This window comes from Cryptotermes secundus, unplaced genomic scaffold (genome assembly GCF_002891405.2).
Source record: "Cryptotermes secundus unplaced genomic scaffold, Csec_1.0 scaffold633, whole genome shotgun sequence".
NCBI lineage: Eukaryota > Metazoa > Arthropoda > Insecta > Blattodea > Kalotermitidae > Cryptotermes > Cryptotermes secundus.
Window position 1 is genome coordinate 301,555 of NW_019739220.1, and position 13,297 is coordinate 314,851.

The following is a 13,297-nucleotide window of genomic DNA, read 5'->3' on the forward strand; positions in this document are numbered from 1 at the left end:
ACAATTCTTTACTCTTTAAGTAAGAAAAATATATTTTCTTAAAATAGGACAGGGAAGGAAAAGAACTGGAATAAGTCTATCAGAAAACTTAAGTTTCTGTTTGAAGAACGCCGTCTTCTGGGAAGTGACGCCTTGTATACCTTGTGTGGACAGACGTTCCACTGAAACGTCGGTTTACATAAGACGGCATTCTTCATAGACACCGCTGTGAAAACCTGATGTCCTACGTAAAGTTCCATTTCTTTGCCTTTTTTCTCTAGCACGCAGTTCTTTTATTAGACGAGAAGCATACGTATAAAATATGTAAAATGTAGCTATTTTTCTCATGCATAAATTATAGCTTACTTAACAGACTTAAAAGCAAAATCTAGAACATGTCTTTTATTCCCTCTTTCCGTTCCACTGTCGTGATATATGTATAGAAATAAGCCACTTACTCCTGCTATCTTTGTTATTAAGTATGTAGAAGAGATATTTCTCTTTGTACTCTTCTGCTATATGTGTTAGTTGCTTTTCCATTGCGGATTTCAGCTAACTTATCATCGGGACTTTGAAATAAATGCCGGAATTTTTACTGAAGTCAATATGTTAGGCATGTTCTCACTCTTCTTGTCTCATTTCTGCATTTTATAAACTGAAGTTCTTCCATCGGAATAAAATTCTGTGATGTAGGCACATTTCTCAGTAAATTGTATCACAGAATCGTCTCCCCAGAACACTTCCTTCAGATGTTGAAGATTTTCATGGCTACGTATCCAAACAAGAAATGTATCATCAAAAATGTATCTCATACACAATTTCTTCAAATTTGGGAAAAGAGTTACAATATATTGTGCAGTAGACGGTTCACATACGAAGAGCTCAAGAAAGACAACAGCGGGAAAGTCGAAAATATGCAGCCGATTGGGGTCAGGAGCTTGATATCGACGTAGTAACCACAGATCTTCAACTTTATGAAAACAAAGATGAAGGCAGACAAGTGAAGGACATTTCTCGCTTATGAAGTGAAGATCAGTGCCAAACACATCAATGATATTCAAGCACTTCAGTTGACTGCCTATCGCTATCAGTAGGTCTTGTGCAAGAATGAACCTAGAATCTATCAGAGTAAAATTCTTTAAATGTTTCAACTTTTGAAGTGGAGTCAATATACAGGTTAATATGTTAGACAGGGAAAGTGAAGTTAGGTTAGAAAACTGAGCGATTACATGTATGTGTTGTACCGTAGCGTAGCTACATCCGAAACTCTTCAACATCTGTGACCGTAATGTGGGTGAACGTGACTTGTCAGCTGAAGAGGTTGCACTGACCATCAGGTCTTCAGTAGAACTCGGAGAAATTTCATTAGGCTTCAAACTGCTGGATAATTCAACATCGGCGAGGCCATTCAGAATGTGCTGTAGACCTTCTTCAGATAACGAATGGATTTCACATAAATTCAGTTCCTCCAAATGTTTAAACTGTAATATATAGTCTGCAACCATATCAGAGATATGGAAAGACCCACTAATATCTAAACACCTGAGCATCCTGCAGCTGTTAGCAAGGGTTTGTATATCTCTGTCCCAACAGCTACGGGATGAAAATTTTTCCAAAGTGTTTCTGAATGTGCCTACTTCGAGGTTCATATCATAAGTTCTGCGTGCGTTTCCTAGTCTCAGCTCTGTGAGATCATGCAGCAAGGGAAGTGCTTTATATATTAAAATACAGTTTTTAATTTTATAAAAATCAAGTATTGTTGGATGTGAAGTTTTGGGGATACAGTCAAGTATCTTCACTGATGGATGTAATACAGATTTGATTAGTAGTGGAGCTATTTTATCGCAGGCGATCTTGAAGTCTCTTATATTTATCAGCTCAATGTAAGTTTGATTGACGCATCTGATCAGCACAGTTGTGATCTCTCTGGCGATGTTGAATGGTACCCATTTCAAGAGACTCATCCTCAGATGGCGACACTGTTCGTGATGGTGACGAAAGTTGTTGCCACAACGTCTCGAGTGTGTAGAGAGCATGATGAGTCGCATCATGAAATCTGACACATATTTCCCTAGTGCCTGGATTGCCATGTTGCGAAGCGTCTCAGGATGAGCTAACTTCTGCATTCTAGAAAATAAACATATATTTTATGCTTCTTTTCATGTATGTACACAGTACAGTGGCCAGATACTTATTCATATGTTGTATAGTTGTAACAGCAAAGTGAAAAAGTAATTCCTAGTACTTGGACAGTGTCCGAGGCCCCTTTCTATATTGGACTGTGTACGTATTAAGAATTCTAGGAATTAAGAAATGTGCCATTCGCCAAATATAATTAGAATGATCAAATCAAGGAGAATGAGATAGGCATAACGTGTAGTACGCATGGAGAGAATATGACGGCATATACGATTTCGAAAGGAAAGCTAGAAGGAAAGAGACCATTATTATTATTATTATTATTATTATTATTATTATTATTATTNATGCGCAATGCCATGTTCTCATTTTCACTTCCTTTCGCTTTACTACACTCACGTAATCCTCCCATCCTTCACACTTTTCATTTCACTTCACCTCACTTCACCTCACTTTATTTCACCTCACCTCACCTCACCTCACCTCACTTCACTTCACTTCACTTCACTTCACTGCAATTTTTTGCTAATGTCGACCCCACCTTCACTTCGTCTCATTTATCAATATCCTAACCCTTTTCCTAAAATAACTTGGTTTGCAGGAGAGAGTCCCCAAAGCGTCTGAAGGCAGTTGGTTCCAGATCTGTATGGTCCTGTTTACAAAGGAGTATTTTCCTATATCTGTCCATTGCTTTCTGCTCCTGATTCTCTTGTCATGATCTCCTCTGCTCAGATAGCATGGCCTTTGTATTCTATCACCCTTAGTCTTCCAAGCCCGTTCTCCCGTGTATGATTTGATGAGAGCTATCTGTCTGCGCTGTGTCAAGGTTCCGCAGTTCAAATCGTTCCTATGATGAGCAAATTTAGCTGCTTTTGCACCCGGTCTAACGCATTTATCTGTTCCTCCTTGTAAGGATCCGAGCACGCCGCCCCATATCCAGAATAGGACGCGCTAAAGATATGTAGCCTAAACACATGAAGGCATAGACGGAGGCTGGAGAATAATATTAAGTTAGATCTCAGAGAGACAGGATGAGCTGGTATGGACTGGATTGATCTGCTTAAGGAAAGCGACCAGTGGATTACTTTCGTGAACACGGTAATGGACCTTCGGTTCCATAAAATGTTGGGAAATTCTTGAGTGGCTGAGCTACTGGCGGCTTCTCAAGAAAGGCATAGCTCCATGGAGTTAGTATAGTTAGTACTAAGATATGTTCCTAATTGTCACCTGTAGAGTTGTCCCTGTGCTTAATTAATTGAGCCCCACGCTATAAAGACGTACTGGGGAGTGGAGGAATAGTTACACCGTTCTTGGTCTTGTCACTAAATGGGGGTGGTGCTACATTCATCCAAATTCTTGAAAGTGGAAGGAAAATTACGTTTGAATTAGGTTCTGCCAACATCGTTAATGGGTCTAATGGGCCTAAGCGTAAATGAGAGAGTGCAGAGTTGACGGTGTTATATTTGTAGGTTAAACCCGCTCAAATGCAGCTTTTGTTGTGTATCGTGAATATGGGGTTACTAGAAAGCTCCTGGCATTCTGACGTAGAAAAGCAGCCTCAAGAGACTGAGAGAAGGCAAGAAACATTTATCACTACAGCCGGGACTTTTCGAATATTAGGCTCCACTGAACACTACATCAAGATGTTTTTAGTGAATGTGGTGTGCTTCGTTCGGTGAGATTTATTCGCCTTCATCTGAGGCGGAGTGCGTCCGAGTTACATACATATATGTTGTAAAAGATTCTTACACCAAAACACGAAAGTCCAGAAACATAACCCACCGCCTGACTGCATGTTGCCGCAGTAATCAGTGTGCAATCCAGTTTGACCGCAAAACCCCATTAGTATAAAAGAAGTGTATTGAAAGTACTATTAACCTATATGGCCTGGATATCTCAGTCGGTATAGCGACTGGCTACGGGCTGCACGACCTTGGGTTCGGAGAATCCTGGTAGAGTCAAGAATTATCTCCACGTCGTCCAGATCAGTTTTGGTGCTCACTCAGCCTCCTATCCAATGAGTACGGGGGGCTGTTTCCCCAGGGGTAATGCGGTCGGGGCGTGAAGCTGACCATTCACCTCTAGCTAGTGTTAAGGTCAAGAAAATCTGAATCTACACATCCGTTCCCCTGTAGACCTTCATGGCGGGGTGCTTAATTAGTTAAGCACAAGGACAACATTACCTCATTTTAACCTACATCTCGCCAAACTTCATTCTTGCATAAATTTCAGTTACGTTTCACGAGTTAAAATTATGCAGAACTTGGATATTATAAGTAAAGAATTGACCTACAAACAGGCCATACTTAAAGTTGTTGAAATACAATTCACTGCTCTGTACTGTAGTACAGCGAAGCGGAGATCCAGAAAACATTTCGAAGAGGGCCGGAACAACAACAACAGTTTGGCAACGAAAATGGGCGCTATACTGAACAGATTTCAGTTCTCTACATAAATGAAGTCAATTATTATACTCGTAGATCACTGAAAATATGGAGAGCACATTAAAAAACTTCTTTATTTGCTTTAGAATATCGTATGTGTTTCAGAGTGACACACATGTAGCTAACGATACTAGAAACTCCTAAACTTGGAGATTTTGTTGTAAAACTGAATGCTACAGACTAACATAACTGCTCAATATACTTATATGATCGTTTCGCCTTTGAAGTGTATTTACGTTTACGGAGATTTTTACACTTCAGAAGAAATCTTCCTGTCGTCACGAAAGACAATTTATTATCCGTGGTTTTAAGCAAATATTAGGGTCTACGGTCGACATATAAATTGAAATATTGAATGATGTCCACATGCAGCCCATTTAAATTACGTTTGGGTCTGAGAAGACTTCCAAGGAAATGTATTCAGAGTTGTTCGCCATAAATCACAGAAGAAAAATGTCAGTTTCGGTTTAATGTTAAAAAATTCCGACGATTTCAACTGTATTCGTAAACACCATTCGTGTAAATAGATGTTGCACTCTTGTGATGAGAAATGGAAGAAAATGTGTACCAAATAAGAAATAGCGTACCTTGTGTGAGCCTTTCCAGAATACGAAGGCTAGGAGCAAGAACTCCACAAGCAATACGAGGGGAGGCACAGTGCAGTGACTCAGCGACCAACTGGAAGATTGGAAAATATTACGTAAACACTGGAATACAGTTTACTACTGAAGTCAAATATGAAAACCTATCGATACCTTAATCGGGGATGAAGGAAACAGTGTGTTCCTTCCTGAAAACGCACTGAAATGTCCATGGTTATTTCAAGTTGTATGTTTTATGAAATATTGCTTCTCGGTTCAAAATAACAATTACTTACTTACTTACTTACTCATGGAACTGAGTCATTCTTGAGGAACTACCAATTTTGCAGCTACTCAAGAATTGCCCAGCATTTTATGGAACCCACAGGTTCATTACCGTGTTCAAAAGAGCTCTCCACTGTTCTCTATCCTGAGCCAGATCAATCCAATCCATACCATCCAATTCTATCCCTCTAAGATCCATTTTAATATTGTTCACCCACCTACGCCTTTGCCTTCCATGTGGTCTCTTTCCTTCTTGCTTTTCCACCAATAATCTATATACATTCCTTTTCTCCCCCATTCGTGCTACATGCCCTGTGCACCTCATCTTCCTTGACTTGATCATTCTGGTTATGTTTGGAGAAGAGTACAAGTTATGAATCTCTTCATTATGCTGTTTTCTCCAACCTCCTATCACTTCGTGAAAATATCATTTACTATTGTAATTATAATATCATGGGCTAGTCAGTCCTTAATTTCCTTCCATGCTCATATTTCAGGCTGGAGTTTAAAAAGTTTCAGAGTTACCATCTGATTCCACCTTCAGTGTAGAAGTGGGATGGTAAAATCCATAAGATAGCAATTTTAATTGTTTAATGATATGTCAGAAATACATTAATATATGTAGAAAGTGTTGTCACGCGACGAGAGCTGACTTGAGGTTTGAGTCCGAATATTTGTTGTCTGGGATATTCAGACTGCTGGAGGAAAAGTTTATTTCTCAATGCTGGGGTCGGAAAAAAGTATGTGCTACTCGTGATTTACCAAATGTGTGACGTAAGCTCTCCTGTTTATTCTTCACTTCAGTTTCATTTCCTCAGATCGGAGCCGATCACAGTGGCCGCGCGGTCTAAGGCATGAAATGTCTTCGCCCGCTCGAACACTGGAATCGTGGGTTCGAATCCCACTCGAGACATGGATGTCTGTCCGCATTCTGTGCTTGTGTTGTCCTGTGTAGGTAGCGGTCTTTGCGACAGGGCTTATCCCCCGTCCAAGGGGTCCTACTGATTGTGTATAGGATTAAGAAACTGAAAAAGCGGCCAAGTTCCAACGGGCTACAGAACCATAGAGAGAAAAGAAAAGTCCTCAGATCGGAACCTGAACAGGATAATTAGGTGAAGAGAGGGACTTCCCTCCTTTCACTTTTCACTTAGGTTCTCCCTGTTTTCCAAGTTAGAGCGGGTGAAAGTAAATACCGAGTGACTGTGTTCTACCGCCGTCTTTGGTTACAAAATCAACGCTAAATTACACCGCTGTTTGTCCATCGACCATACGAAAATAAGTTTAGAATGTGATAAATGAGTTTTGACAGAAAACGATCGGCCTACTTCAGGTAAGTGCAGTAAAGCTGCGAAAACAAGTTTGATGTAGAGTGTCGTTAAATATAAGCACGGAGCGGTGCGTGTTCCTGTATGAACACGGGGAGGGGGGGGGCGAACGGGATCACGTAATAATCGCGGCTGACTTGTAACTTTGATACTTCGGGGCTGAATCTGGGTTCCAGTTTTTTTTTAATGCTAGTGGGGTGGTACTAAGTCCCTTGTAATGCGGCCACTTCTGGCCTATTGAACCAGCCCCAGATGATAGGTGAGGGTGATTGTGGAGCAATTGGTGGAATCAAGATTGGCAGGGGAAACCGAAGTACTCGGAGAAAACCTTCCCCAGCGCCACTTTGTCCACCACAAATCCCACTTGACCAGACCAGGGATCGAACCCGGGCGGCCGCGGTGGGAAGCCAGCGACTAACCGCTTGAGCTATGGCGCGGCCTATACTGGGTTCCAGTTACTCCACTTCGTACCCTTCTGGGTTGCGTCATCCTGCCCGTAAAATGCTGATATGTTGTTTCATAAAATGTAACATTCATAATCGCTGTAATATTCCATTGACGTGGCAGTAACCTCAGAAATGCGTATGTTGTCGTTCAGTAAAATAAGAATCAGACAAGGATTATAGGTGACTTAATGAGTGTAAAGATTGGTGCAATATAAAAAGCAGTAAATTGTTTAAAATTGTAAAAAGTTCAAGTTCAAGTTCAAATCTTTGGGAACGACGGTGTAAATGAAAATGTGTTTAGGAAGGAATTAAGAACATATTAAATTTCAGGAACACTTTCTGTCACTTGTTTCTCTTCTGTTATCTAAAAATATGAATATTAAAATATGCCGAACTATAAATGTGGTTTTGCAACTTTGTCTCCCATACTGAAAGGAAAAGATAAAATGAGGATGGGCCTATTTGAGAACAGGGTGTCTAAGGTTTTTTGGAACTAAGGGGTTAGAAATAAATGATGAGTTAGAGAAGTCTCATAGAGATGAGGTTTGAAATTGTACCGTTATTATTCTGATGGCCAAGGAAGATGGACAGGACACGTATGCATGGGAAGGTGGAAAATGTACGCGGAATTTGGTGGGACATCCTGATTGTAGACAGAAGGATAATATTAAAATGGTTCTAGAGGTATATGGCGCAAAGATGTGGATCTAGGGTTCTGAAATATTTTGTAGGTTATAAAATTGGCGACGGCATGAGGATGTACTTGAGCCACGGACGAAACAGCATGGCGGCCCCAAGCGGATGCTGGACTTACCCTTGCTGCCGAACTGTTTACGACACAGAGAACGTATGCCAGAGTAGCCTGCCACATCACGTGACAAAGTGGTGACATGGCGGAGACAGATCCTGCAACATTGAGCGCTGATGGAGACATGGTTGCACTACTGACCACAGTGCGCCACGCAATGACAGCAGAAACAGAAAACGATCGCTTGGGTGTCGTCCTCAACTGTGTCTGTGATCTCGACGTGAGAGAATGAGAACCTGCCTTCATTGTACTTGCGTCACTGTCTCCAGTTCTGCGAGGAGTTGAGACTGCCTCCCCTGGATTTGGGCCTCAAATGGGCATTTAGGAAGAGACACATGGTTTCGCCCCCCCCCCGCCCCCCAGAACGAAAGAAACAAAATTGCTTCCAGTTTTATGTATTTTCAAATTGATTACCTTCGATAGGAGAAGGGGTAACAGAAGGTATCATTCATGAAATTTCTGAAAGTAAAGTTTCCCAAAAGCCGGTCACGGTAGCCAAACGGTCTAAGGCATGCATTGTCTTCTCTCGCTTGGAAACCGGGATCGTGGGTTCGAATCCAACTCAGGGCATGGATGTTTAGTGTTTGTGTGTGTGCGTGCGCGCGTTCGTGTTTTCCTGTGTTTATGTACAGGTAGAGACCTTGCCACGAGCTCATCACCCGTCCAAGGAGTCCTACTGAATGTCTGAGGTCTAGTAAACTGAAATGAAACTGAGAGTTTCATGGAGGTAGGCCAAGGCCCAAACTGGGGTCCTGTAGCGCCGAAAGAAAAAGAAAGTTTCTTGTAAGTGGGCACCATTATTTATTGGCCTATATATCGTAAAGGCAAGAGAGGGAAGTGCTTGTTTCTGTGTGCATTGTGATTATTTTACAAAATATATTTCCTTGAAGCATGTTTTAAAACTGAATTTAGCCAGAGGATTTCATAAACAGTAACTAGAAGACGTTACATCAAACAAGAAGCTTCCTTTGTGATACTGTTGTAGAAACAAAACCATAAGATTTCTACATTGTGTGTTTTTTTCCTTTTGACTCTGAATTCATTTGCACTTGTATAAGAACAGGAAAATGTACAGAACTGTTCCTGCCACATACGTGCGAAGAGTCGGAGCTGCTGACCCCGTCCGTGAGCAGTACCAGGGCATGCATAGCAGGGCTTCCTACCGTATTCGGGAGGCCGCCCCATAGCTCAAGCGGTTAGTCGCTGGCTTCCCACCGCGGCGGCCCGGGTTCGATCCCGGGTCTGGTGAAGTGGGATTTGTGGTGGACAAAGTGGCGCTGTGGCATGTTTTCTCCGAGTACTTCGATTTCCCCTGCCAATCTTCATTCCACCAAATTCTCCATCATCATAATCACCCGGGGCAGGTACAATAGGCCAAGTAGTGGCCGACGTGCCGAGTGGACCCAGCTGGACTCCATTCCCCACTATGCGGATGTAAAAAAAATTAAATTACCCCGGACATAAACTCTGCCTCTTGAGGCGTCACATATTTCTAGTTTGTTGCATTGATGAAGTTGGCGATTGTACGCGACAACATGACGGCTACCCGCAGGTTGTTATTTCGCTTCTGTTATTAACCAACTTGCCCCTATTTCCCTGTATGCCTTAGTGGTGTTGAGGCACTATGCTACAAGCTGGAATCCCGATGAGGTGCATTTTCTTTTTCAATTAAGCTGATTCTTCCAGGCGCACTATGGCCCTGGGGTCGACTTAGCTTCTAACAGAAATTAATACCAGGAATGTTCCTAGGGATAAAGGGCGGCCGGCGCGTAAAGCTGACCTTACCGCCATCTATGAGCCGATTGTCTAGAAAATGTGGGAACCTCAACATCTCACAACCCTATGGGCCTCCACGGCCTGTTACTGGGATACCGTTACCTTTACCTTCGTGGAGTCATGATTATGCACAGAGACAAATTTACCTTTACCTTCTTTGTCTTTAATTTCTAACGGCATATTGAATTATGTCGAAATAAGTGTCATATTTTCTTTCAAAAGAAGGAGGCTACGGATTTTAGGAGGGGTTCCAACTGGAATTCACAAAGCCTACGTTCGTATTGCACACACACACACACACACACACAGTCATGTGTTGTGCATGTAGAGCGTTACTTAGATAATTTATGTCAATAATTCAAGACTTTGTCTGACATAACCTCAGACTTTTACAACGTTTCTATGATTATCAGTAAGTTCTTCCGAAGCCTCGACAATATGGCGTTGCATCCCATATTACAGTACTCTTCAGTCTTAATAAAGTTTACTGAACATGTACATAGAAAATTAATCTAACACACAAAAATTACAGGCATTAAGTAAGCTCAGTATAAGAGAAATCAGGCCAAGGAATGCGCACATTAGCTAGATCCTTGTACAATTAAAATATCCCTTGAAGCCCGAACATTAGCTTTATATTAGTTTAATAACGACGTTCAGCTCCATTAAACACAACGCAGGGAGTTCTCTTTCGCAAAATAAACACAATCAACAATTTGCTTCATATCGCTGTTGTGTCTCGTGCGGACTTTGCGACTATCGATTGTTCGCTGAGTGACGCAGCAATTGCGAGGAGTGCATGTTCTCAGTTTTCATCAACTCTGCCCCCCCCCCTTCCGCATCTCCATATAATTACAGGCAACGCTTATCTTAATCTTCTCCAGCTGCCTCCTCCTGAATACCCGTCACTCGGTCAACACAGCAGACAGTTGCCGGTCACGTTGATATTGTCTTGCCTCAAAGGCGCATTGCGTGCTTATCCAACATGTTTTTGTTGCCCCAACAAGCTAATTGCGTTGATGGTCCGTGAAGACAATATCGATAATGTGTAACTTATACGTAACATTATCAATATTCGTCATCTCAACATCCGAGATATGGCGTTTGCAGCTGCGAACTTCTACCGGTCGTAACTCGCATATTACGTGGGTTATTTCAAAAGTCATGGGAACTAATTTCTTTTGGGCAAACACGTTACAGTGAAGAAAGTTCAAAATATACTTATGAAAGGGCATTATATACCCCTCCGATTGGCTTAGTCAGATCAGGTAGATGTGAAGGGGCGTAGGTATAGTAGGCAAGAAAAATTGCACATTAGGGAATGACTTTTTTTTTCATTCTTTAATCCTCGAAAAAAATTCATTTGTGATTAAAATTCGTAAAATTCGATGCACGGTTGCCTGGTCAGTCTCTGTATGTCTCCTTCAGAGGCCAGAGCCTATCTTCCTCCATGCACTGGGCGATCACGGCACGAGAAACATCGGTTGCTGTCTCTCGGCGGCAAATTTGGAAATTCAGGTCGGAGCTTTCGAAATTCCGAAAAATTATGTTGCCATGACGTTTGAAGTAACCCTCGTGTTTACTACTGATGTGTCTAGGGCAAACTTGTTTTGTTTTGTTGTGAAGCTTGGTCTCTCATACGAAGAAAGAGCACAGCTTGAGCGTATCTGAGTATTGAATGCTAACAGAGTATTCGTACCGACGAAGGAAGGTAAGGTAATGTAAAGTTGTCTCTGTGCATAACTAATTAAACACGACACCGTGAAGACATATGGGGGAGGCTAAAGAAATTTGTACATTTCTTGGTACAGATGCCGTCAAACCCTAAGGAGATGTCAACTAGTGTGAAATGTACATGAGCAGACAGGGAGGCGAACAGAAGAAAGACTGCATCTGCAGACGTTGTTTTATCCCTTGTCTTCATGTTCTTCTACTTCTCGGCGTTATTCCTTTCATTGGTTCGCCGTCCTCAGTTTTCACAGTGATCTGATCTGTTAGTCTTCTCCTTCCGAACAGCAGTCTTCCATAATGGGCTCAATATGTAGGACTCCATGCGGAGCCTATGAACAGTTCTATCTACTGGTATTTCGTAGTTTTTCACCATATGTTATGACAAACTTGTTTTTTGACTGAAATCTGTAGATGACAAACTTAGGACCAAAACTGAACTTTTAAAGAAGGATTTGAGGTTCTCGAGGAGGTTGTTATGAAGCATTTTATCTTCCATGATATAACGCAGTGTAGACTGATGAACATCAGCGTTTCGCAAAAACATATCGTTCCCAACTTCAGGATCGAAGAATAAACCAATCAAGACACCAGCATGATGCGCGCTGTTATACTGAGTATGCTTCTTGCATGGCGTACTCTTCGACCCTGAAAATGGAAGTGATATGTCGCTCCAAAATACCGGTTGACTTTCACCAGAGTACATGACATTGTATCCCGGAAGAACGAACTTTTCGTCTCAGTATGTGTTTCCCAATTTTTTGTGAGGTGTCTTCCCTTTCTTCCTTATGATGACCTGTTCCACGAATTTTTCGGTAATTTTTCTCCGATCTTCATTCCCTTTGGCCATACCATCTCAGCATTCTAATTTCCTTATCGCTGACGAAGTAGTGTACATTTCTTTACATCATGTTTCCACTCTCACTCTGTTTCTCAATGTTTCCTGAAAACGTCTTCTTTAGTACCATAGGTTTTAGCTAAAAGCTGTAACCATTTCACCTTCATACAACAAAATAATTTACGCTATGTTCTGAAGTATATATTTTGGCATATTGTCACGTGTAGGGGTGAGGTATAAGACGGGTTCTGGATTGGATTGATTGCATCTTCTACAGTGACACAACTCGAGACTACAGGCAATATAGTGCTATCGCTGGTCTACTCATACACACCCTACAGTTCACCGTTACACACGCACTAGAGTTCTCAGCCTTCACTACTCGTATCCTGGCAGTAGATTTATCATAGCCTCACTGTCACTTAAAATCGCACATGAAATTTTCTTTTCACGGCCTAATTCTTTTCTTGCCATTATTCTGCAGCTGCCAACTCCGAAGACTCAACTCCATTCAATTCCTCTGCTCCCAAGCTCATATCCCGGCAGGCTGGCGCCTCGAAGCTCGACCCTTCACTGCTCGACTGCTGTTCTATACTCCTTTATAACCACTTTTCACGAACCCCACGGAAAACAGCCTCTGTTGTTAAGTAGGTATGTTTACTGATTCGTTATCCAGTAATAGACGTTCTATTGTTGAGCGAGTGTGCTTGCGCTGGAATGTGTTTACGAATCGTTGCCTAGCAATGGGTATACAAGTCACGATGTGTAAATATATTAAAGATTGTAAGTAAATGTAAATTAAAATTGAAGCCATAATTTGAGCCGAGACTATTACGTGGATGCTGAATCTGGCTCGCTACAGCGTGAAGTTACATTGAGAACCTGTGGGTAGAGTGTCTTCTGGAGAATCCACATGCTGCAACCATGCATCTGGAGTGCATCCTCAGG

At 41.8% G+C, this 13,297-nt stretch overlaps 2 protein-coding genes across 8 annotated transcripts in view; one reads left to right on the forward strand and one right to left on the reverse strand.

Moving 5' to 3' along the window:
* The window catches only part of LOC111871755 (secretin receptor), a 126,794-nt gene that overhangs the window by 49,031 nt on the left and 64,466 nt on the right, over nt 1-13,297 (forward strand). The gene's annotated exons all lie outside the window — the stretch shown is intronic.
* Nucleotides 231-5,322, reverse strand: LOC111871756. Its single transcript, XM_023865061.2, has 2 exons — nt 5,150-5,322; nt 231-2,106 (listed from the first exon to the last, which is right to left on the reverse strand). The coding sequence occupies exon 2, from the start codon at nt 2,103-2,105 to the stop codon at nt 615-617; it is 1,491 nt and encodes a 496-aa protein (XP_023720829.1). The 5' UTR covers nt 2,106; nt 5,150-5,322; the 3' UTR covers nt 231-614.